The sequence below is a fragment of the Sphaeramia orbicularis genome, chromosome 22 (assembly GCF_902148855.1).
Source record: "Sphaeramia orbicularis chromosome 22, fSphaOr1.1, whole genome shotgun sequence".
Lineage (NCBI taxonomy): Eukaryota > Metazoa > Chordata > Actinopteri > Kurtiformes > Apogonidae > Sphaeramia > Sphaeramia orbicularis.
The window spans coordinates 44,831,543-44,855,949 of NC_043978.1; the positions used below are offsets into that span (position 1 = coordinate 44,831,543).

The 24,407-nt window shown below is 39.0% G+C and overlaps 3 protein-coding genes across 3 annotated transcripts in view; 2 read left to right on the plus strand and 1 right to left on the minus strand.

Annotated features, from left to right (window-relative positions):
• Nucleotides 1–14,215, plus strand: part of LOC115413247 (apolipoprotein B-100-like) — a 30,023-nt gene extending 15,808 nt beyond the window's left edge. Inside the window, 16 exon segments of the mRNA XM_030125981.1 lie at nucleotides 128–331; nucleotides 712–879; nucleotides 1,141–1,346; nucleotides 1,951–2,133; nucleotides 2,267–2,397; nucleotides 2,554–2,764; nucleotides 2,983–3,155; nucleotides 3,242–3,417; nucleotides 3,606–3,727; nucleotides 3,850–4,223; nucleotides 4,391–9,394; nucleotides 9,397–11,964; nucleotides 12,093–12,204; nucleotides 12,567–12,599; nucleotides 12,737–12,923; nucleotides 13,043–14,215. Coding sequence (XP_029981841.1) covers nucleotides 128–331; nucleotides 712–879; nucleotides 1,141–1,346; nucleotides 1,951–2,133; nucleotides 2,267–2,397; nucleotides 2,554–2,764; nucleotides 2,983–3,155; nucleotides 3,242–3,417; nucleotides 3,606–3,727; nucleotides 3,850–4,223; nucleotides 4,391–9,394; nucleotides 9,397–11,964; nucleotides 12,093–12,204; nucleotides 12,567–12,599; nucleotides 12,737–12,923; nucleotides 13,043–14,215 — 11,025 coding nt within the window.
• A 2,116-nt stretch (nucleotides 14,216–16,331) lies between these two features.
• ldah (lipid droplet associated hydrolase) lies at nucleotides 16,332–20,514 on the plus strand. Its single transcript, XM_030127513.1, has 7 exons — nucleotides 16,332–16,423; nucleotides 16,986–17,134; nucleotides 17,688–17,822; nucleotides 18,166–18,335; nucleotides 18,724–18,964; nucleotides 19,648–19,730; nucleotides 19,822–20,514. Exons 2-7 carry the CDS (start codon nucleotides 16,996–16,998, stop codon nucleotides 20,008–20,010), a joined length of 957 nt encoding a protein of 318 aa, XP_029983373.1. The 5' UTR covers nucleotides 16,332–16,423; nucleotides 16,986–16,995; the 3' UTR covers nucleotides 20,011–20,514.
• A 407-nt stretch (nucleotides 20,515–20,921) lies between these two features.
• LOC115413248 (growth/differentiation factor 6-A-like) lies at nucleotides 20,922–23,825 on the minus strand. The gene is made up of 2 exons (XM_030125982.1): nucleotides 23,486–23,825; nucleotides 20,922–21,963 (listed from the first exon to the last, which is right to left on the minus strand). Exons 1-2 carry the CDS (start codon nucleotides 23,823–23,825, stop codon nucleotides 21,041–21,043), a joined length of 1,263 nt encoding a protein of 420 aa, XP_029981842.1. The 3' UTR covers nucleotides 20,922–21,040.
• Nucleotides 23,826–24,407: the final 582 nt, after the last annotated feature.

A 24,407-nucleotide genomic window follows, 5' to 3' on the forward strand; every position in this document is an offset into this window, starting at 1 on the left:
GGGGTACTCCATTGTAAAAAGTTTGAGAACCACTGCATTAAAGCATATAATAAAATATGAATAAAATAACTCTTTTACATATATCTTAATCCGACTCAACCTAATCCTGTGTTTGATGTTTCCTCAGGCCTCTGAGGATCTTCTCAGGGATATGACAAGCATTTTCCAGAAGCTGAAGGATGACCTCGATTTATCTCCAACTCCTGAAGCCACTGCTTACCTTCGCTTTCTGGGCAATGAGATGGGATACGTGAAAACCAGTGACATTCGCAACATGGTTGGCACACTGTCCATGTACTATCATGTGTTCTTCAGGATTCTGCCACTCCAGGTTAGATGTTTTTCTTTGTTTACTTTTGTAAGTCTGATTATCCAGGACTGATCACTATTTAAGACATACTGGATACACTTTTTTATTTTACTAAGAAGGAGCCAGAGTTCATGTTAAAACATATTTACATAAATTACATTTATACAGCATTTTTCTATGTTATTGGCACACTCACGACTTAGGTTTCAGAGTCTTGACCAAGGATCCTATTATCTATTCTCCTCTATTACCTAGTATTGTTTTGTGGATGAACAAGCCGCAGTTTCCCAGTTTCCAAAGCCACAGTTTTTAGTTGACTTCCATATCAGTAATCGCTGCTGACAGAGATTTGTGATTCCACAGTGAGGCATTTATTTGCATTATCTGCTTATTTCCCTCAGGCACTTTTTGCATTGACTTCCAGTACTGATAATGAAGTCTTTGGCCATTACATCTTCATGGAGAACAGCTTCTGTCTTCCGACTGCCTCTGGCTTCCCTCTGAAGTTCTCCCTAGCTGGTGTGTTTGCCCCTGGTGCTAAAGGAGGTCTGACCTACACTCCCAGGATGGTAAATAAGATGACCATGACCATGTCTTTCTATGCATGACTCATTCATGTTGTGTCACGTTTGTAGACTTTTGGAAGGATGATTTAGTATGTGTATATAATAGGTGCACATTCCTTACATGTGTTTTTGTATCCAACTGTCCTCCTCTTTTGTTGCTTTTGTTCTTAGCTGCTGTCTATTCATGATTTTAAAAAAGTCTGAAGTCAAATTTCTTGTGTTCACATCTAGTTGGTGAATTACACTGACCTGATTCGTTTGCAGGGTCAACTGTCCTTCATGCCCTCAGTTGGGTTAGAATTCATCACCCAAATGGGTGTGCACATTCCAGACTATGTGGACGCCGGCCTTGAGATGCACACTAATATGCACCATGAGAGTTCCCTCAACACTAAGATTACCTTTGATGGAAACCAGATCAAACTATCCATCCCTTCTCCTACGACAAACACTCAACTGTTTAGCATTAGGTGAGGTTTACCTGTCTCGCTCTTTATTCTTACAAAGTGACAGAGAAAAATATGATTTTGTGGCTGCTTGTTGTTGTTGTAGTTTAAAATTTTTATATATATATATATATATATATATATATATATATATATATATATATATATATATATATATATATATATATATATATACCACTATTTTCATAGGGTTTGTTTTTCTTTGGTGTTTCAGTTTGATTTATGATAAGCTTTGATAAGCTGAATTGATGAGCTTTAGTTTTTATTTAGATCCAGTGTGGCTTTAATTTGTCAGGAAAGGGTTGATTCATAGAGGCTGATCAGGTTAATATGCATTGCATTAATTACAATTCATAAGTCATGATGTACTATTTTGTGCAAAAAGAAATATATTCTTGTACAAAATGAACCATTAACAACTGGAAAAAAATGAAAACAAAGCATATTTTACCTTCAGAACATAGTAAATAAAAGTGAAACCTTTCAATTTATGTTTAATTTAGTTAAGAAATTAATCTTCCATTGCTAATTTTTGTAGAAATCTTAGGTTAATTAAACCACAATAGCACTTGTCACAAGCAAGTTTTTTTTTTTTTTTTTACTACAGCAACAAGCTGCTGTCAGTCTCCTCTGGTCAAACAAAGATAGTGCCATCCCTGGTGGAGGACCGGACTGACTCCACTGACTGCCAGCCCCTGTTCAGTGGTCTGAATCTCTGCACCATAGTCCGTTACTCCAATGCATCATCCAATGAGCAGGCTCCCTATTACCCCCTCACAGGAGAAACCAGGTAAAAGCTGGTAGAGATATTTCACTGATCTTACTAATCCTTACTTGGGTACTTTACGTGTAAACGGTAAGACCAGACTGTGACATTAGTTGATTTGTAAAGATTTAATAACACCTGTCTCTTTCGTTCTTAGATTTGCAGTTGAAATTCAACCCACAGGAGAAGTTTCAGAGTACACTGCCACCATCACTCATGACACACTTACAGAGGGTACAGACGGGCAGCACAATCTACGCTCTCTGAAATTAACCTTGAAGGCTGAAGGTACACTATGACATTTGTGACTGCTCTAAAAAGAACTAGCATCTAAAATGATGACTGCTTATGCTACTTTATTAAGAGAAAAAATGTGTCTAAAACGCTGTACTATTTCTGAAAATGATCTAGAAGACTGACTTGCGATGCTGTTGTTTCCTGTAGGGAGTGATTCAACAGAGGCCACAGCTACTCTGAAATACAATCCCAGACAGAACACTGTGATCACTGAGATTGTCATTCCTGACTATGACGTGGAAGCAGGCATCAAGTTAGCTGTAACTGACAGTGATTTTAAAGGAAAGGCGATGCGAGGTATCACCATTGATGTCACCAACAAGAACATTCCTCAGCTCTCTCTTGTCGGACGCACAAGGTGTGTACAACTCTTTGGCATTCTTATGAATATTAAGTTTAAGCTTAGATACATTTTAGGACTATTTTTAATCTAGTGGAGTGGATGAAACATCCTAAATCCAAATAATTAAAAGACTCAAGATCAATCTATATCATGTCCCATTGGTCCTTTAGTCAGGAGAAAGTAGACATTGTACCCAGCAAACACACTTTTCACTTTACGCATCTTAAATACAGACTTGAAATGATGAAGGATGCCATGGTGCAACTCCAGCTGGCCATTCCATCTATGAATTCTGACGCATCTGTCACTGCAACTTTAAAGAAGGATGAGGGTGTAATCCTGGATTTAGAAACAGCCATCAACCTCCCTGAGACGGTCTACCAGCAAAAAGCTTCTCTCAAATATGGTAGATAGTAACTCCTCACATCTTTGTTTAAGATAACAGGTTTACGTACGTGTACGTATAACTGCATTTGGACTTTCTTTTCACAGATGATGACAAATTTGAGGTGGAGCTGAAATCAGACATGAATGCAGACGTTCAGAGTCTGATCCCAAATGCAAATGAGCTTCACAGTCAGCTGCAACAGCTCATTGATGATATGCTGGACCAGCAAGTGACAAAAACTGACATGAAACTGCGCCACATAGTCACTAAAGGAATTGAGGTAACAATTTAGCATTTTTCGTTATATACTGATGAATCCAAGAACTTGTATTTAAAATGTCATTGTTTTACTTTTTGGGTTTTTATTATGGTATTTAAGAACCACTGATTTTATCAATGTTTTTTCTATGTTCACAGTTTATCATTAAAGTGAGATTTACTGGATTTTATCTGTTTATCACTCCTAAGGCAGGTAATATCTGGGTGGACAAACTGACAGCACGCTTTCCATACCTCGCAAATCTGCGGAGTAAGAGGAGTCTCTCCGATCTCACTTTGCCAGATCTACCGGAAAAACTGTCCCTACAGCTGTAAGTGATGAGTATACTGACATCAGAGGAAGCACATAAACTCTCAGTTAGCATTTCTATTACCCTCTCTACTTCCAGATACATGGAAAATGGTTTTGATTAAGCATATTTTATTTCAACAGTGATAGCGCGTTCCGGTACCAGTTCAACAAGGATAAGATGACCATAACAATTCCTCTGCCACTGGGAGGCAAAACATCAGAGGAGCTGGACATTCCCACCACTCTGTCTGTTCCTGTCATTGATCTAACAACCATAGGCCTTTACATCCCTGCCAACACCTACAGAGTGCCATCCTTTACGATACCACCTTCCATAAAGTTTGCCGTTCCCCTTCTTGGTTTGGCTGAAGCATCTACCAAGATCAACAGCAATTTCTACAGCTGGGAAGGTTCTGTGTCTGGTGGAAACAACACAGAGGATGTCCCCAGCTACGTTGCACAATATAAGATAATGGGCCAGTCACCTTTCAGTCTACTGTCCTACAAGCTTGAAGGTAAACTGCTTCTTTAAACTTCCAGTTCTTCTTAAAGTTGTCAAGACAATAGCATATAATTCTGAGGACATATCTAGTATATGTCTAGATAGTGGTAGCTAATCTGTCTTAAATTAAATCTTTGTTGCCACATATGACATCAGTATTATTTTTCTGTCTGTTTAAAGGAACTGGAATGATGTCAGGAACACCAGATGACAACCTTAAGTATCTTGTGAATAGTTCTTTCAGCCACGACCTCATTGAGACCAGCTTCAGTGTTTCGGAAACCCTACGTGTGACAGACAAATTGAATGCAAGAGCCAACTACAAGACTGAAGTCACAAGTCCGCTAGGCCTTCAAGGCTCTCTGTTCTACTCTGCTCAGGCAACTTCCTCCCTAGATTCTGATGAAGTCGCAGGGGATGGCACCTTGGATGGAGCGCTTAAAATAGGCTCATTCTACATAGATTCCTCCTACACCCAAAGTTACAACCTGCAATTGCTCAACAGGGAAGGAAGAGGAGAGTCCAACCTACGCTTCAGTTCACCATTCATCCAGTTTAACAACATGATCCAAGGAGTTTATGCAAACTCAGAGTTGAACATTGTATCCAAAACCAATGCCCAGAATGACATCCTCAAGCACATAGCAGAGCTTAAATACAAGGATGCACAGTTAACTCTGAAGAGCAATGCATTAGCCACAGCACTGGGTAAATCACTTAACAACAAAGTTGAGCTTGGTGTGTCCCGTGATATGGGTGTCCTCAGAATTGAATCACAGGCAGATGATGAAGGTGATGCAACAAATAGGATATATTCGCTCATCACAAGCTCCTTAAATTCCAATGGGCTTGAGGTAAACTCTGAGGGCTCCCTCATATTTAACACAGGTCGTGGATTGCACAAAGCTTATCTTATGATTGATAGTAAAGGCCTGACTACAAGTGGAACTAACAACATTCAGTGCAGCCCTGTGACACTCGAAAATGTCTTCAATGGTGCCATAGACAACAGTGGAGCAACCTTGTCCTCCACGACCAAAGCCATGGCTGAGGAAAGCAGAGGAGAACTGAACATTGAGGGTAAAATCACAGCCTCAGAAGCCTCCCTATATGGTGTCCTTAAGGGCCATGCATATGATGCAACCACAAGAAATAACATGAAAATTGTCTTGAACAAACAAGCTTTGACCTTTACTGCTGACACCATGGGGTCCTTGAGGCAGATGAAAACAGAAAACAGCCAAGCATTAACTCTTACTCTGTGGACCCTATCTCTTCGCTCCAAATCTAACAACTTCATTTGTGAAGATGTGTTTTACAAGCAAGACACCAAGGTTAACATGAAGCCATTCATTATGTCTGCAGATATGACAAATGACCTCAAAATTTACGACGCCAGCTTGAACAATGAGGTCCACATGAAACTTGAGCCAACGAAAGTGGATGTTAGTGGTAGTATGAAAGGAGCCTATGGAGAAGAGCACAACATTAAACATACCTATGAAATTAGTTTTGCTGGCATGGATGGTGCCTTAAAATACAGCACATCTGCAAGTGCAATGGATGCCCATTTGAGTCACAGTTGTGAACTTGAGTTTGCTGGACTGTCCTCCAAGTCATACTGTGAAGCAAAAATTAATTCCAGACCTCTGCGTTTTGACAGCACCATACGCACAGTAGCACTGCCCTTCAGTCTCACTATTGATGGACTTGTCAACAGCGACGGAGAAATTAATCTGCCTGGAAAACACACTGGACAGTTGTACAATAAATTGCTGGTCAAAGCTGAGCCCATGGCTTTAGCCTACTCTTACGACAGCAGGGTATCAACCACTCATATGCTTTCAAGTGGGGAGTCCTCTACCCATTTGGAAAACAAATTTGATGGTCTCCTGACACCACTTGATCAAATTCTGAACTGGAAATTAAAATCTATGCTGAATGACCATACTTATAACCAAGACTTCAGTGCTTACAACAATCTTGAGAGGGTCGGAGCAGAGTTTTCAGGACTTCTGTCAACAGATATTTTCAGCAGATTAAGCAAACAGAAGAGGTCAGTGCCAGAAAGTCAAGAATTCAGTATGAATGGGTTCCTTAAATACGACAAGAACACTGACTGTCATATCATTGAGATCCCATTTATTGAGAGTTTTCCAGCTGCATTTGATCAACTCAAGACTACACTTGTTCAAGCCTTAGAATCACTGCAACATTTCATCCACAATTTAGACATTAATCAGATGATCACGGACTTTAGAGACATGTTAGATCAGCTGCCAGTGCAAGTGAATGACTTCATGCAAAATCTGGACTTGGACAACAAAGTGAATGCAGTGAAAGAAAAACTTGACTACTTGACTGGAGAGTTTGCTGTGACACTGGAAAACGTAGCAGATGTGATGATCACATTGAAAGAAAACTTTGAAGGGGGAGTGATGTTCTTTGCAGGTAGAACTAGAGACCTCATTCTCACTATCAGAGACTACCTCGAGTCAGAGGAGTTTGTGAACAGTATAACAAACGTACTGCAACAAATTGGAGATCAACTCTGGGCTTTTGATGAAATGAAGCAGTCACTCATCAGAGTACTCAGTGCCGTTGAGGATGTCCTCAGTCAGATTGATTTGCAGAAGCTCACAGAGAACAGTGTTTCATGGCTGCAGGAACTTGATTCTAAGTATGGTATCTTGGACAAAATCAAAGACATGTTGTCTGAGGTGAAACAGGCCATTGAAAACGTTGACATCACCACATTTTTGCAAGATGCAAAGGATTATATTCTTTCGAAAGACCTGGCCATGTATTTTGACAAGCTTTCATATGAAGTCCCCTTTGGAGAGATACATCAAGTGATTGAATCTATGTTTGAAGTTATCTTCAACTGGGTTGATGAATATGAAATCCCTGACAAACTCAACGCAGTGTTTTCCTACATCATGGATCAAATTATGAAGTACAATCTTGATTCTAAATTTAAAGATTTAATGGATCAGGTAGTTATTCTCATTAAGGACTTTAAAATTGGAGAGACTTTGCAGGCAATGGTAGATACTCTGAAAGGAATCAAGTATGAATATGTTCATGAAAAAATTATGGAATATTTGCAAATCGTGACAAATCAACTCAGATCTATTGAATTTAAGAAAAGCATTGATGAGCTTAATGATTACCTTTCTGCAATGCTTCAGTCAGTGAAAGAATTTGACTATAATACAGTTGTTGATGAGACAAACAAGAAAATTGCTGAACTAACGGACAACATTAATGAACAGATTAAAACATATGAGATTGTGCAAAAAATTGAGGCTGTCAGAGAATTCTTCAGAGAAATCCAAAATTCTGTATATACCTATTTGGATGGTCTCAAGGACACAAAGGTGGCGGATGCTCTAAAGAAACTGAAAAATGTGATTGACACAACATTTTACAATGACATTAAATTGAAAGCACAGGATATTCTCGAGGACATGAGACAAAGAATCTCTGACATGGATATCAGAGACGAAATGTACATCTACCTCGAAAGAGCCAGTGAATCCTACACAAATATTATTGCCTTCATTTCTACAAAGATTAACCAAATGACACAAAATATTGTTAAAGCGTTTAATGACAGTGAGATCTTTAAGCAGATGAAGGAGGCTATTGATGGAATTCTGGATGCACTAACAAGAGCTGAGATTGAAATTCCTACATTCACTGTACCTCTTACTGACCTTGTTGTCCCAGCACTTACAATTAACCTCAACAAACTGCAGGAGATCAGCATCCCTGCTCAAATTTCAATCCCTGAGTTTACAATTCTTAACTCATACACAGTCCCGGGGTTTACAATCGACTTTAATGAAATCAAAGAAAAGTTGATAGAAATCATTGATGAAATAAAAGCATTTGAGCTCCAAACTCCTGATCCAGAGGAAATATTTGGAGACTTGAAGGTTCTCTACCTTTCTGAGCTACCAGATCTTACCTTCCCAGAAATAACTCTCTCTGAAATCAAATTTCCCACAATCACCATCCCTAAATTAAGTCTTGAAGATTTTGAAATCACAACACTGCCAATTCCAGAGATCACATTGCCTGCTGTCCCCAGTGACATTTGCATCCCAGTTTTTGGAAAACTTCATGGAGAATTCAGATTGAACTCACCACAGTACACCCTTGTAACTACAGGAAGGCTTGAGAACTCAACGTCTGCTCCAAAGAATCCACAGTTTACTGCCACAATTAATTCTGAGGCCACATCGACATTTGAACCCCTTGCATATACCCTTGAAGCCATTGCTCGGCTGGAAGCACCCAGGATGAAGAAGATGCTCTTCACAGAGACATTAAAGGTTACACACATGGCCTTCTCCATTGACCATGAGGGATCCCTGACACTCACCAGCTCCTCTGCTGAGGCTGTGGCCAAGACAGTTACCAAAGCTACAACTCAAATGTACACTGCAGAGTTAGACAACAATATGATGCTCACCCTCAGGAGTGGAATTTCAGGACTCATAGACACAGTTTACAATCACAATTTGGACATCCCATCAATTGAAACATCAAGTCAGGTATCTGTGAAACAAACCACAGCAACCACACTGGAATCAGGCCAAGTAACTGTAACTTCTGAAACTACCAGTAATGGAAAATGGTCTATACAAGACTTCTCTGATGAAGGTGTACACAAAAGCAAAGCAGACTTTAACATCAATTTTAACACTGCCAAGTTAAGTTTTGAAGCAGAAACCGATTCAAAGTTTTTGAAGTCAAAGCAAACACTGACAGCAGAATCAGTGATCTTAAGCCATTTCACTGTGGAAGCAAAATCAGAAACAGAAGTTCCAACTTTAAGGAAGAGTATTGCATCTTTAAATGGGGAGGCTCATCTTGGGGACTTGAAACTTGTCCTGACAGCCTCTCACAATGCTGAATTCCTTGGAAGTGTGAAGGGCGTCATGTCAAATTCTTTGGAATTTATGGCACATCCCTTTGAGGTACTCCTAGATGTTAAAAACAAAGTAAACTCAAAGGTTTTCCTCCCACTGAAACTGACTGGGAAGGTGGATTTCCAGAATGACTATGGTGTCATATTAAACTCGGAGAAACAACGTGCTTGTTGGTTTGCTTTGGCAAGATTTAATCAGTACAAATACAATCACAACTTCACAATGGAAAATAATGACCTGGATGTATTTTCCACTCATTAGTAAATGGAGAAGCTAATTTGGACTTTTTGACTGTTCCTCTCTCTATCCCAGAGATGACTGTACCCTATCTAGAAATGAACACCCCTGTGGTCAGAGAGTTTTCTCTGTGGGATGACGCTGGGCTCAAAAACTTGCTTACCACACCTCAACAGTCATTTGAAATGAATCTGAAACTTCATTACTTCAAGAACCCTGAGTCACACAGCATTGACCTGCCACTTGAACCAGTCTATAATGTAATCAATGACTATGCCAACTTCATCCAAGCTCAGTTTGAACAGTGTAGAGACAAAATAGTAGAACTCCTTAAGGACTCACACAACCAAGCAAAAATGCGGTATTACAAGCACAAGAAGGACACTTCTAGCCTTCCTCCTAGAATATTCACCATCTCAGGATACAAAATACCAATTTTAAATATCGAGGTTTCTGCATTTAGAGCTGAGTTGCCTGCTTTTAGCTATGTTGTCCCCAAAGAAGTCAGTACACCAAGCTTCAAAATTCCTGCACTGGGTTTCTCCGTGCCATCTTATACTCTTGTGCTGCCATCTCCAGAGTTCCCGGTTATTCATGTTCCAGATACTCTAAGTAAAATTGAGCTGCCCACTTTCACACTCCCAGCTATTCAAAACAATATTTTGATCCCAGCTATGGGTAACATCACCCTTGATTTTAACTTTAAATCTGTGGTGATGGCTTTAAGTGCTAATGCTGGTCTTTACAACCAGTCTGACATTGTTGCTCGGTTTGGTGCCTCCTCAACATCTGTATTTAACATCTTAAATGGGAAAGTTGATGGCACCACTAGTTTAACAGGAAAAAGAGGCATAAAACTGGCCACCACAGTTTCCTTGGAACATCCAAATGTGGAAGCAAACCATGAATGTACTGTTAGTCTCAGCAAAAGGAGCATGGAGACCTCTGTTGCCAATACTGCAAAAATCAACTTCCCCTTCCTCTATCTAGAATTTGATCAAGAGATCACTGGAAACACTAAGACCAAACCAAATGTCGCCTCCAAGAAGAAAGTAAAATACATGTTCAACATTCCCCTGATTGAGTCAGCAGGTAAGGGAAACCTTGATATGAACTGGGAACTTGAAGCACTTTCTACTTATGTCTCACTGGAGTCCTCTACCCAGGGGAAGTCAGACATAACAATAATGGACAACTGGAGTGTTGTAGAAGATCTAGAAAACAAGGTCACCTTCTATCTTAATGCTAATGGCCTGCGCTCAACTTTTAACACAATAATGAATTCAAACATTGACAAGCAGGAAAATCAAAAACGGAGCACCAGTGATAACATCTTCCACTTTGACGTAACTGAGAGCTTTGCCCTTGAGTTGTCCCTGCGGCGTATGTTTGCAACTGTTGATTACACTAGCAATAACAACATTGATTTAATATCTTTCAGCACAAATGGAAAGCACGTTGTTAAAGGAGAATTAGATTTTGTTCCTTTAACATCCCTCAAGACCATACTGGACATTGATGCAAGTCAGCCAAGTAGTTTGGGACATGTTGGACTTGTTCAGAACATTAACCTTGGTATCAACTCAGAAAAACAGTCTCTCTCTTGGAGTGGTAAGGAACAGCTGGCTTCTCTCATCCATGCTTGTGATTTTCTGATGTCCAATGATGAATCTGAGATACGGATGGATCTGACTGAATCAGTGGAAGGATACTTGGCTTTCTTGAAGTCAGTAAAGCTTCCTGTGTATCAGAAAACCATCTGGGATGTGCTCAAATTTGACCAGGTCACAAATATGGATAACTTACAATTCCTCAACATCTCATCCAGTGTTGTTTACACCAAGAGCATGGATGGAGAAGAGTATGCTATACCATCTAAACTATTTGAAAATGGTGTCACTTTTAGCATCCCCGAGATTAACGTTGCAGTACCAGATTGGGTGAAAGAAATCCCTCGTTCTATAAGTAACATTGACATGCGACTGGAACAACCTGATGTCCCAGAGAGTCTCACTCTTCCCCCTAAAATGTCAATTCCAGCCTTCGATGTACCATTTACTAACTTGCATGTGGAACCCTTCACAATTGATCCTCAGAATGTGAACATCCCCAAGGTCATCACAACCTCAGCCTTTGATATCATGCTGCCTGGTTTGCCTGTAATGTCTGTCCCCAGTTATGAAATTAACACAGAGTATCTGCAGGGAAAAATGTCCTTCCTTTCATTTAAGATGCCACAATATGAACTCACAGTCTCATCTTTCACTTTACCCAAATCCTTTACTATTGGAGAGAACACCATCGACCTAGATGAAATCGGAAATCACATTGCAAATTTGGAACTCCCAACCATTGTCATCCCAGAGCAGAAAATCGAAATCCCTGAATTTTCTCTTCACCTGCCATCAAGTGTATTCATTCCATCTTTTGGTGCGCTCAGTGCATCTCTGAAAGTTTCTTCTCCAATTTATAATGTATCAAGTATAGCCAACATGGAAAAGAAGGACTCCAGTCTTGTAACTTCTCTGAATTCCATCTGCACCTCCACCATGATCTTCTTGGAGTATGATCTCACTGGTATGGAAGACAGAGTTTTATAGTTCACAACTTTGACTTATGCATATTATGTTATGTGATGATCATTTGGAATCAATTCCAAGATTTTAGATACTAAAATGAACAATCTGTTTTATCTCTCCTCCCAGCCAGTGCAATCCTTGGATTTGATAATGGAATCCTCACTTTAAATGGCAAATCTGAGCTGATTCATAAGGATGTAAATGTCAACTGGCAACATTCTTTCCAACAAAACCTGAGGTGAGTGTATGCAGTTTTTAAATGATTTTACATGTCATGTCAACTCTTATGTAGTTGTGATTAATATGTTCCAAGACTCTAAAATAAGTTCTTCAGCAATACTTAATGAATTTTACCATGTTACACCCCCCCACACACACTTCTTTCGTCCGTATTTGGTCACTTCAGGCTGCAAAAAGATTACATGGTGAAAACCAAATTGCAAACCACTGGCTTCAAACAGCAGCTCAGAAACCAAAGGGTGACGTTATGGTTCCTCTGTTGACTAATTATATACAGACTCTGATGTATATAATGGTATATTTATTTCTATATTGAAGACTAGGTGGTCACAAATAAATAAAATGCCTTTTTTCTCACAGAATGAAACGCCAAGCCAGCTCACCTGATACAGTGTAAGTATTCCCTCCAGTGCAGTGTTGATGCTATATAATAAATTCAGCAGCTCAAATCATGTACATTACTCATGACATTACCAAACACCCACTAATAGAGCTGTACCCCAACTAATGCCTTCTTTTCTGTTTCTTAGTGTGTTCCGTCACACACTCATTGTCGATGTGACCAGTCCGACCTTTGTTGACGTAGGCTTCCGCTTTACTTCCCGTAAAGATGGCATCACTGCATCCATGTCCTCTCCATCATCTGGTTTTCTTGGATTGCATTTGCAGCGGAGGTCTCCATCACAGCTGTATGGAAAACTGTTCATCCGTTACCAGGTAGGAAACTAACTCTATTTTATTTGCCCGCAGCAATTAATGTTGATTTCATATATCAGTCCATCCAAATGTGTGAGATTTTAACAGTTTTTCCCATGCAATTCTCTCTCTTTACTCAGTCTACTCCTGAGAAGGATACTGATATTTTTACCGTCAAAGCCACGCTGAGAAACTCCCAGAAGCTGACCCTGCAGACCTCCTGGAATTTGGAAGCTCTTCATAGTATGACTGAGGGAGCCAAGGACAAGATTCCTGCCATAAATGAGGCTCTGCTTAAGTTTATTAATAAGTATCACACCGCACACTTTGGTTTTGATCTCAACCGTGGAGGCATGAAGCTAAAAAACACAGTTTCTAATGTTATAGAAAGAGCCTATCATGAGTTTCCACTGTCGTTCAACACACTGCAGAACTCAGTCGAAAACTTAAGTGATCAGGGAATGGATATGTACAGGAGGGCTTCTGATGGCCTGATGTCCATTAATGTACACGATGTTGCCGACAGGTTGTCTCATGGGGCCAAAGAGGCCTTGACAGACAGCGAGGAAAGGATGAATGTCCTGTTTAGTGGAATTAGAAGGTTCCTGTCTGACACCAGGTTTAGACTACCTGGATCTGAAGAGCAGCTCTCAGGCCTGGAAATGTTCAACAGAGCTCGTCGGTCTTTGTTAAAAGCCAAGGACAGGGCTGTCCAAAGATTTGAGAGTCTTATGAGGCAGATCGTTAGATCCATCAGGGAGATTCAGTTCAGAATACCTGGAACTGAAGTTACTGTAAATGGAAATGAAATTGTGGATGAAATCATATCAGTGTTTGATCAGATACAGGAATCAGTGCAAAGATGGGCTGAACTGTTTCACAAAAACATTAATGAATTTCTCACAGTGATGACTGAAAAAATTGAGGATTTTATTAATTACCTAAAAGATGAAAACAGGGAAGTTGCATCTCGGTTTAATGCCATTTATACAGACATGGAGCAGTCTTCAAGACAGCAATTAGAGGAGGCTCAGAGACATGTGGCTGAATACAAAGACTTAACTAAAGTAAAGATTCAAGAAGCTTATAATGCTGTGAACATGGAGAGAATAAATGAAGATACCAAAGAGTTTATAAGTATTGTGCAGTCACACCTAAACAATGCACTTAGTGGAAGCATAGATTTAATGACAAAAGCATCTGAGAAGACAGCACCATATGTTAAAGTGGGCAGTAAAAAGCTGGAGATAGAAATTCCTTTACCCTTTATGTGGAAGTCATTCAGTGAATGGCCAACATCAACCAGACAGTGATTCATCTCCTTGTAAAGTGTTTGAAAAGATGAATTTTCATTGAAGTCAATTTACTATGTTTAAAATGTTTAAAACACACCTAATTTAAATGGCTTATTGTTGTGTGGGATTTGAAGATGTTTACAATTACAGCAAATCAGTGTTTTATATTGTTGTTTATTTCATTTTGGTATTGAATTAAACATTGCTGAACATATTTTTGTGTTTGTCGTATTGTTTCTACATTTGTTTACATTTCATCAACATAGCCATTATATTATTTTATTTATGAAAATATAATTATTACCAAAGGCAGACATTTATTACACATTTAATGATATGTGGAGTATAAATATCCTTTCAAATTACTTATTCTCTTTTGATTTCTGCTAAAGGTAATGAATATATTAAGTGCAAGTTAGTGGTGGTGGACTGTATGTTGCTGATGTTGATACCATAAATTACACCACAGGTAATATAATAAATAATGTAGAGAGAGTGGGATTATCACATTTTCGTACTGGAGCGACAGTCATTTATTTGTTGTTACTCATACCATGTACTTTTGCTGAACTTCATGTCTTGTGATGTTCTAAACTTACATAAACTTTTTGTTTTACATCTGGATTATGCTGTAAAATGCATATAAGTAATATCTAGCAGAATTATGGGAATGTATTGGCATTTGTTGGATAAAGATACAGAGTCTGTTGGCAAAAAAGGGTAGACAACAAAAGCATGATAAGTATAAATGCCCTCTCTTTGAACTTTTACTGTGACACAGCGGGTGGTCAACTTCATAAATGTGTTTTGAAAGTCAAGGTAAAATGATATGTTTCTCATTCATACCTTCTTCCAAGCACATATAGTCATCTTCTCTTTAAAAGCTGTATTATTTTTCAGGATTATTAGTATTACTTTATTATACTTGGTTAGGAGTGTTAGGGGAAATTATACTTGGGTGCAAAAAGGTATTATTAAGTTCTCCCTTTTCCATTTATACCACACATCATGCTCAAATCTATGTTTTCCTATGCCAGATTTTGAAGGAGATCTTTGTCCTTGTCAGGTGTGGACAGGTCATGACTGAGATGCTGCCGTGACTAAGCGTGGTCAGAACAATGGACTTATTGTATAAATATCTAAACTTCACACAGAAAAAACAAAACACTTGTGTCTACACCCCACAGACCTGAATATGACCTTCTAACCAGATACAAATAGCCTTCACTGCATCCTTTGCAGCCATTTAGGCTGTGCAAACTCTGTTACAGCTGCATTCACATCTCCTATGTACAGCCACGGAAAAAATTATTAGACCATCAAAAGTCATCAAGAACAATGATTATGCGATCAAGTACTAACTCCTGTGTGTATCATGTGACTAAAACAGACTTTTTACCCGTCTCCCATCAGGCAGGAGACATCCAAGCTTGGACCACCAGACTCCAAAACAGCTTTTATCCAGAGGCACTTAGAATGATGAACTCTTGTTGAACTTGAGCCCAGAATGCACTTCAAACTGGCACTTTATTGCTGTGCACTTTATAATTAAAACTTTTTTTTTAGTTATTTACAAGTAACTTTTTAGGGGGGGTGTTATTGTTATTGTTATTGCTATTTTTATATCAGTATTTTATTATTTTTATCAGTAATTTATACTATTTTACTAATGCTGCTGACAGTCGGGGACCTGAGTACAATATTTCGTTTCTGCGTATTTTTTAAAAGCCGGAATGACAAATAAACTTGAATCTGAATCTGACAGAAAAGAAAACATGGAATGCCTAAAAACACTGTTTTTGGCAGTGCAATGCCATAGCTATTGATGTAAGAACTTAATTGATTTTGGTTATTATCAATTAAAACATGGAAAATGGCTAGATATCAGCTCTTAAATTAAACTCTTATGAGATATTTTTGTTGTTTTTATTATATTTGTCCAAACCAATGCACCTTTAGTTGTACCAGGCATTAAAATGAACAAGAAACTGAAGAAATCGAGTGGTTTAATCATCTTTTCCGCCACTGTGTAGTGCTACTCCAATCTATAGAGGGCGCTAGAGGGGTTATAATCCATGTATTAACCGTTTAACAACAAGCGACTGGTCTACTAACCAATGAGAATGAAGTATTATGTAAACCCGGAAGTACGCACACTGTCGGCATATAGCGTACATATTGGTGACACCAATGGGAAGAAAATAACATTAACACTGTTCCTATAAGGTAAAACATTTATTTAATACATGCAAATGTTCGGAAAGTAGCTACCGAAGTTCAAGCTAACGTCATTTAGATGTCAGTTGTTTCTACGTATTTTAATTAGTGCTAATATTGTTCACCCTCCAAATATCACTTGAAATATTACAGTTTCAACGTAAACTTACATTGGTAAAAGACATAAACATACTTTTCACACAACATAGCTAGGTTATATAATATATAGATGTTGTTATTCAATTCGGCAAACAAAGAATTGGGAGCATCGTAATAAATGAAGATTAACACCAACTTGTACACTACATGCTACACTCATCAAAGTTGCTCAATATTCATTTGTGATAATCTTAAACGCCTTTGAACCTTAGACGTGGATGAAATCTTTACCTTTGGACCCTTCTGACATACTCAGGTCAGCTATGGTACAGCACTAGGGTTTTAATAAAAACTCTATCAGGCTGCTCAGAGCATGCAGTTACTCTAAAAGTGCATTCAAGGTAAATATAAAGTATTTTAGGCTGAGTGATCACATCATTATCGGCTCACTGAATGCCTTTGTCCTCCTCAGTGTTACTGACATGGACAGCATGGTGGAGGACAGGAGGGATGAACCACATACAGACTTCATGTACTGTTGTGGAGCCATCACAGAGACTCTGAAATTTGGCTCCTGTCAGTTACACTCTGGACACAAGGTGCTTTTTCTTATCATTCCAGGTGAGTAATGATTTTGTGCCCATCTATAACATCCATTCCCATATGTGTTTCAGCTCTAAAAATCTGCAAAGCCTGTATTTCAAGCTTTTCAAAAACCTTTCAACAAGAATCATAATTTTGATGATGTTAGAGGCCAGCATACATTCTGTTTATTTAACTGATGAGAGGAAATGGATAGCTCCACCTAAATGTGTATATTTTTTGCACTGAACACATGACTGGTGTATCAGTTAAAGACAAAATTGCAGTGATGTGGAAATGGCAGTTAAGAAAAACTTAATTCACACAAAATTTTGCTCTCGTACTGACTCAGAAATAAACAAATCACGTAAATTGGGTCACATTGATAGGACCCCAGATAAAAAAAAAAAAAAGTTTGGGAAACTGCTTTATTAAACTATTTACACATATCTACCAGTTAAAGAAGGGTAGAAATTTATATAAATGTGTTTTGAAAAGGAAATATATTAAACTTGTATAAAATACAAGTATATTATAGCTTTTAGTTATGTGTGATAACAGGATAACTTTATTTTTTCCTTCCTTCATGTAGGAAACCCAGGGGTAGTGGGCTTCTACAAAACTTTCATGCAAACTCTTCACAGCATGTTTGGCTACCGTCACCCTGTGTGGGCTGTATCCCATGCTGGCCACTGTGTACCCCCTGACACAATGGACATTGTGGATGGTACTCCTTTCTTTTACACTTTTCCATGCTGGTCATTTGAATAAAAGTGTTACTGATGAGGATATAAAGCAGATTTTACATGATGAATCATATCTCCCCATTAGAGGATTTTGATATAACCTGTATTTACCTTTTTCTCTTCATCATTATTGCATTTACGGTGCATGTAAACGTTGCATGCAGAATGTAGAGGAGTGGTCAGATTCCTTATTACAGTTAAACTCATGAACAAATGATTCACTCCTTCTATATAAGTAAAGAATTCAATTACAAACACACGGGAGAGGTTCTGATCATAAATCATGTTGAATACTTTTTCTTTCGCCTTTTGTTCTTTGCACAGATACCTCTTCAGCAGCAGAGAAAGATGTGTTTGGTATTAATGGACAGATTGAACACAAGTTGGCCTTTCTCAGGAAACATGTTCCCAGAGAAACAAGTCTGGTCCTGGTTGGACACTCCATAGGCTGCTACATTATTTTGGACATGATGAAGAGAGATCCTGAGCTCAAGGTGAGACATAAGTATACTTCCGATTTCTTTATGGGAAAACACATCACTGTTTCCGTGGAGACAACAATAAGCCATTTATCAATCAAAAAATTCTTAAGGATGATCTGATCTCAGTCTTACAATAGTGAGGTTTTGTGTCTGTGTATATAATTTTCATTTCTGAATAGTGACACTTGTAGCTACTTCAGAAATGTTTGGAAACCACTCTCCTTTTGTCTCGTCTGTGTGTAAAGAAAACAGATGAAATGTCCTGAAAAACTCCCTTGCTTTATTTGGGGATTTCCACCATTTATCTCCTACAAATTGTCAACTTCCTGTTGTGCTTTTGTTCTTCTCTGTTAGTACCAGACATGGTCAAATGTGTTCTTATTTTAATCTTTTATTACAGGTTTTGAAGGCCGTCATGCTGTTTCCCACCATTGAGCGCATGGCCCTGTCTCCTCAGGGCAGGGTCATGACCCCTGTCCTGTGCCACATGCGTTATGTGGCGTATCTGCCCCTGTTCCTGCTCTCTCTGTTGCCTGAACGCCTCAAAAGCAGCCTGATCAAACTGGTGTTGGGTGGCATTCGCTCTCTGGACCACACTGTGCTCCAGCCCACTGTGGGCCTCCTCAGTGGAGACTCTGCAGGTCTGTGTATGCTCGCCTCTATTTCCTATAATTCTGTGGAAAAGAATTAAATAGGTTTAGTGTTCATTTGTCATAAGTCTGAAAATTACAAATATTTTAAATGTATTTACAAATCGGTTTTACAGCACATAAATTGTAATAATCCATTTCTGCTTAAGAAAGACACACTTTTGACTGGAAATTCGTTTTCCAAATGCAGCTAGAGTTTTTGCTTCAACCCAGTTGTCGTTGGACAGCTGGGTTGTTTTTTTTTTTATTTTCTTAACCATTATGAATATGATGATTGAACTATGGCAGGTAGAATGTGTTTCAGTCGTCATGAGTCTGTCGATTACTCTATGATAAATCTGAAAAATAATCTGCGGCAGAAAGTGAATGGACAATAATAAATATTATAATAGTAGTTCCACTATTATATCCACTATAAAAGTTTCATTTCACATTATTTCCTGTGTATAGTTATTGACATAAAACATTATTTTTAACTGAGGATGAATATGTTTATCTATTCAGTACTGACATTAATGCACATATTGTGTTTGTCTTGCCTCTGCTGTAGTGAAACAAAGAGATATCTACAGAAAAACACAGTAATCCACAATGTGCAAACATTTGATTTTGTGACTGACCATCAGTCTCAGTGCTGAAAAATACAGTGAAATGTGTATCTTTGTTTTTTGTAGCTAATGCTATGTACATGGGGGGTCAGGAAATGAAGAAAGTTTTAGAAAGAGACAACGTAACCATCAAGAAACATCTGAAAAAGGTGAGACAGTCGCCTCCTCTGACGTATGTGTGTTTAAAACCTGCTGATCCTTGGACAATAACACAATACAAACTAATCTGTCTCTGTCCAGCTTATATTTTATTACGGAGCTACAGACCACTGGTGTCCAGTTCAGTACTACCATGACATCAAACAGGACTTTCCAAACGGTGACTTCAGACTCTGTGAGAATGGGTTCCGCCATGCCTTTGTCCTGGATGCTGGAAGAGAAGTTGCCAACATGGTGGTTGAATGGATCAGTGGAGATTTGAGGACATGACTTGATTTTATTTTTTTTGTCTGAATTCTCTTCCTGTTGGAGGTGAACACTGACCGCCATGGCGGCTCTCGGACCACACGGGGCCACAAAGTCCAATGGCGAAGTTTGAGTTGCTGAATTTAAAATGGCATTTGAGACATGAATGAAAGCTCAGAACAGAAAAACATTAACAGTCATTTATTTATTTAGATATGATTGCAGAATTGACCAAAAGCAGGGGTGGAACGGTTCTACAAAGATGACTATTGACCAACTGGTTTTTCAGGGTCCACATAAGGAAAAGTGAAAACAAAAGTCACATAATACATTTTAATATCCAGAAATAATCAGGTGATGGATGAATGCAATAATCTAACTCTCATATACTTATGATGATTTTTTGTATGAAATGGCAATTAAAGTATGGACTTTGTTATTCCTTTGTAATTAACTAATTACTGCTGGATAAATAATAACAAGGATAAAAAAATAAAGGACATTCTGTGACGGCAACAGACACCTCAACGTCTGAACAAGCTTTTTTTTTGTGTGTGTGTAATATGTTTCAAATGAAAACCATCTTTCTCAACTTGTGGGACGTGACCCAAAAGTGAATCGCTGACTGATTCCAAGTGGATCTCAAAGTGTGTGGTTCAGAAAAACAAGCCTTTAAATTACCTTTCAATATTTTAAATGTTAACTGATGTTGCTGGTGGTTTCTGTGGTAAAGCAAACATTAGATTAAATGATGAAAAGCTAAGTTTATAGGCAAGTGAGTGAGTTACAATGACAATAAAATAAATTGACAACAAAAATTATAAAATAAAGCAATGTTGGAGCAAAATTATCTGAATCAAAATGTCACTCAAAACCAAAACATGTTTGTGGACATATTTTGTGTCACCTGAATTCAAAGTGTCCCAATACTTTTGTCCATATAGTATATGACCTATGATGTGGTATGTTTTGTATTGATACTGTTATTATTCTGGACTTGATTCAGATATTTCTCAGTCTGTCCAGGTAGTTATTTTGGCTGGTTTCCATGGTGCTACCGACATGCACAGCTCTCCACCACCATGTCCTCATACTGCTTATAGACCACGTTGTTGCCTGAGTCGACGTAGAGGATGCTGATGGGACTGAGCCTGGAGGGGATGCAGCAGCTCGGTGGACTAATGCCCGGGTCCAGCGAGTTCATCAGAGTCTGAATGACGGCGTGGTTGGTGGGCTCCAAGTGTGAACGCAAGGGGAAGTCGCACACCCCATCGCAGTGGTTTGCCTCATAATTCTGGGGTGCGATGATCCAGTCGTCCCAACCCAGGTCTTTAAAGCTCACATTCAGGGCTTTACGGCTGCAGCGAGGCTTCTTGCGCCCAGTTTTCTTACTGGAGCGTTTGGATAAGGCCCTTTTATTCTGTCCCCTCTGCTTCTTATTATGCTTAACTGTATTTCGGACACGTTTAGTGAGCCTAAACCCACCTGTCTCAGTCCTCCTTTTGTCCATGATCTCTGTTAACAGGTTTCCATGTGTGTCTGCGTGTGTGAAAGACACCAGTAAAGCTTTATCCTGTGGTGGGCGGGCATGGCGACCCAGGCCCAGGAGCAGGGGGTCAACCATTTCATTGGTCAGTTCAGACAGGGCCAGAAGGTAGAAACAAGCCTGTGTTGGTTGTGTGGGGTTTTTCTGATAAGCCCTCATGCTGGACAAAACGTCAAACACCTCCCACCTGGGAAGACCTCCGTCCAAAGCCTCCACAGTGTGTGAACCCAGAGGCTTTGTCTCTGAGGTGTCTTCAGTAGAGCAGGAGTACAGACGGATGACGTAAAGGTTTCCTCCTGTTCTTAGGACAGCCAGGGGGTCTGGCAGAGGTTTTCTGAGGATTCTCAGTTTGGCTTCTACCAGCTGATCCGTCCTAGTTAGAGTGGATAAGTCAAACATGTAATGCTGACCGCTCTCCCAGGAAGCCTCATCTGGGGATGAAGACATAAACAGTTTTACAAATGTTGGGTTCATGCTTCTCTTTAAAACTATACCTTACTTTTAATATGTTAAAATGCTGCAGCAAGGAAAACTGAGTATTAACAGTATTATTGATCTAATATCATTATTAAACCCAGTAATACATATGCCATATCAAAGCATCAGTTCAACAGGTTTGTTTTTGGCTGGTTCACTGACTTCCTTGGACACTTAAACGGAAGAGGTCAAACATCAACTACGATCATTACATCTGTTAGTTTGTTGTCATGATGCTGTAAAAAAGCTAAACGACAAAGTAAATGCAGTAAATTTTCATTACTTAAAAACAGGTTTGGTGTCAAATCTGAATTTTTAGACTAGTCATTCCATATAATAGGCTGAAAAATCCACAATGATGAAATGAGCAAACCTGAAAATCCAAAAGACATTTATTGTTCCAAAATACATGTGTGCATTTTACTTTCTTAGAAGAGAATATCTTTACTGTCACTGTTAAAAGTACAATGAAAAGTGCCATCCAAACTGTACATCGTGTATAAAACCTCCTACAAAAATACCAATAAAAGCAACTAAAATAAACAGGTTTCAGGTAAAATAAATAGGTAAAAACAAAACAGGCAGAGACTCATCACTAACACATGAGCATATATTCTATTTTTGCACTGATCCCATTAAAACATATTGCATATCAAATGTGTTTTTCTGTATTGACTGGTGACTGCTGCTGGGTAAAAACTGTTCTTAAAGCTGTTTGTCCTTGTCTTTATTGTTCTGTATCATCTACCTGACTTGTTAATATTTTTAATTTCACTTCAACCAGTGGTTCCCGACCTTTTTTGGCTTGTGACCCCATTTTAACATCAGAAATCTCTGGCGAGCCCAGACATTCAAAACTGAGACTGTTTTTTTTTTTTTTAGCAAAAATTTGTTTTTGATCATGTAATAGTTTGCTATACTATGTTGCAAACAAACATTAATTTTAGACGACATTTAGTCTATATAATTTATATTATTATGAACAGAGGCAGAAAATCCAGGTGTAGATTTCTGCACAAAGTGAGGATTTTATTTTCCTTGGTCAGGATATGTACAGTCAGTCCAGCTTGTATTTACAAGGCTGACAATTAATACTGAACAAACAAGAACTGAAACTATAAATTATGAAAGAGCTGCAGCATCTGAAACCAACCACAGTGAACATTTGAAATATAAACAGTACCACAGTGCTTCAGTTTCAGCTTTACAGTTTGTCATGTCTGTGATGTATTGGGATTGTCTCTCAACTCACCATATGTTTTTTATTAATAAAGGTTTTTTTTTTTTTAAATCAATTACTAGAAATTTCAGGTGACTCCATTTGAATTCCATGTGACCCCCCATGGGGTCCCCACCCCAAGGTTGAAAAACACTGACTTAAACCATAAATAAAGGGCACTACTAGACTAAATGACATTCTCCTTCTATGTAATCAAACACATAAATGCATCCATAGATAGATAAATGCATCTTTACCTTTTCCTTTGTCCACAAAACTTCTCACTGTATTTGCAAATCCAGGATCACGTAAGGATTCCCTGTCTCTTTGTTGAACCTCAGACAGTGTCTGGTATAAAAACAGCATGTATTCATGCAGAACCACAGTCCTGTTCCCTGTCTGGTCCATGTTGATGTGTTCTGGGTGGGTATGGACCACAGAGGGGTCTGAACCAGACCACAGGACCCCCGTCCCCTCCAGTCCTACACAGACTGCAAAGCAGAGCACAGAGGCCACAGCCCGATCCATCAGGTGAGACCTGAAGAGTCCTGGACCGGGACAGGTGACTGTGTGGGGTCGGGAACCCCCCTCTGACATTTTATACGTTGGCTCACTGGGATGTTTTGATGCTGCTGGCTGGGTTTATTCTCAGACACAGTGAAGGTGTGCACACAGCGCCTCCAATGGTTTTTTCACCAATAGTTGGACTTAAGCCCCCTAACATTACCACCGTCATACAAGCCCCTCAAGTCACAGGTGAACCTGGTTAGGCCTAAAAAATTTACATTAAACAGCCTGCTCGCATAAGTTTAGAAACAAACTGTAGATTTGTAGAGAACTACAGACAATGAACTACAAACCTTTCCAGGCAAGGAAAATACTTTATTTTTTAAAAAATGTATATCAAAGATGAAGATCTGTTTACTTGCTTTCCTGTTTCATTAGGGCAGGGGTCCGCAACCCTGGTCCAAGAGAGCCACTACCCTGCCTGTTTTAGATGTTTCCCTCTTCCAGCACACCTGATGGTCATTATCAGGCTTCTGCAGAGCTTGATGATAGGGTTGTCATTTGAATCAGGTGTGTTGGAAGAGGGACACATCTAAAACAGGCAGGGTAGTGGCTCTCTAGGACCAGGGTTGCTGGCCTCTGCATTAGGAGACCCTGTATTGAAGGTAGGGG

Bases quoted from the DNA above. Each gene is read 5' to 3' on its own strand.
- LOC115413248 (XM_030125982.1), bottom strand. From the start codon at position 23,825: ATGTCAGAGGGGGGTTCCCGACCCCACACAGTCACCTGTCCCGGTCCA. The intron at 21,964-23,485 runs GTAAAGATGCAT...CTTCATCCCCAG, and splicing joins TTTTGTGGACAAAGGAAAAG to ATGAGGCTTCCTGGGAGAGC.
- ldah (XM_030127513.1), top strand. From the start codon at position 16,996: ATGGACAGCATGGTGGAGGACAGGAGGGATGAACCACATACAGACTTC. The intron at 18,965-19,647 runs GTCTGTGTATGC...TGTTTTTTGTAG, and splicing joins CCTCAGTGGAGACTCTGCAG to CTAATGCTATGTACATGGGG. The intron at 19,731-19,821 runs GTGAGACAGTCG...GTCTCTGTCCAG, and splicing joins TCAAGAAACATCTGAAAAAG to CTTATATTTTATTACGGAGC.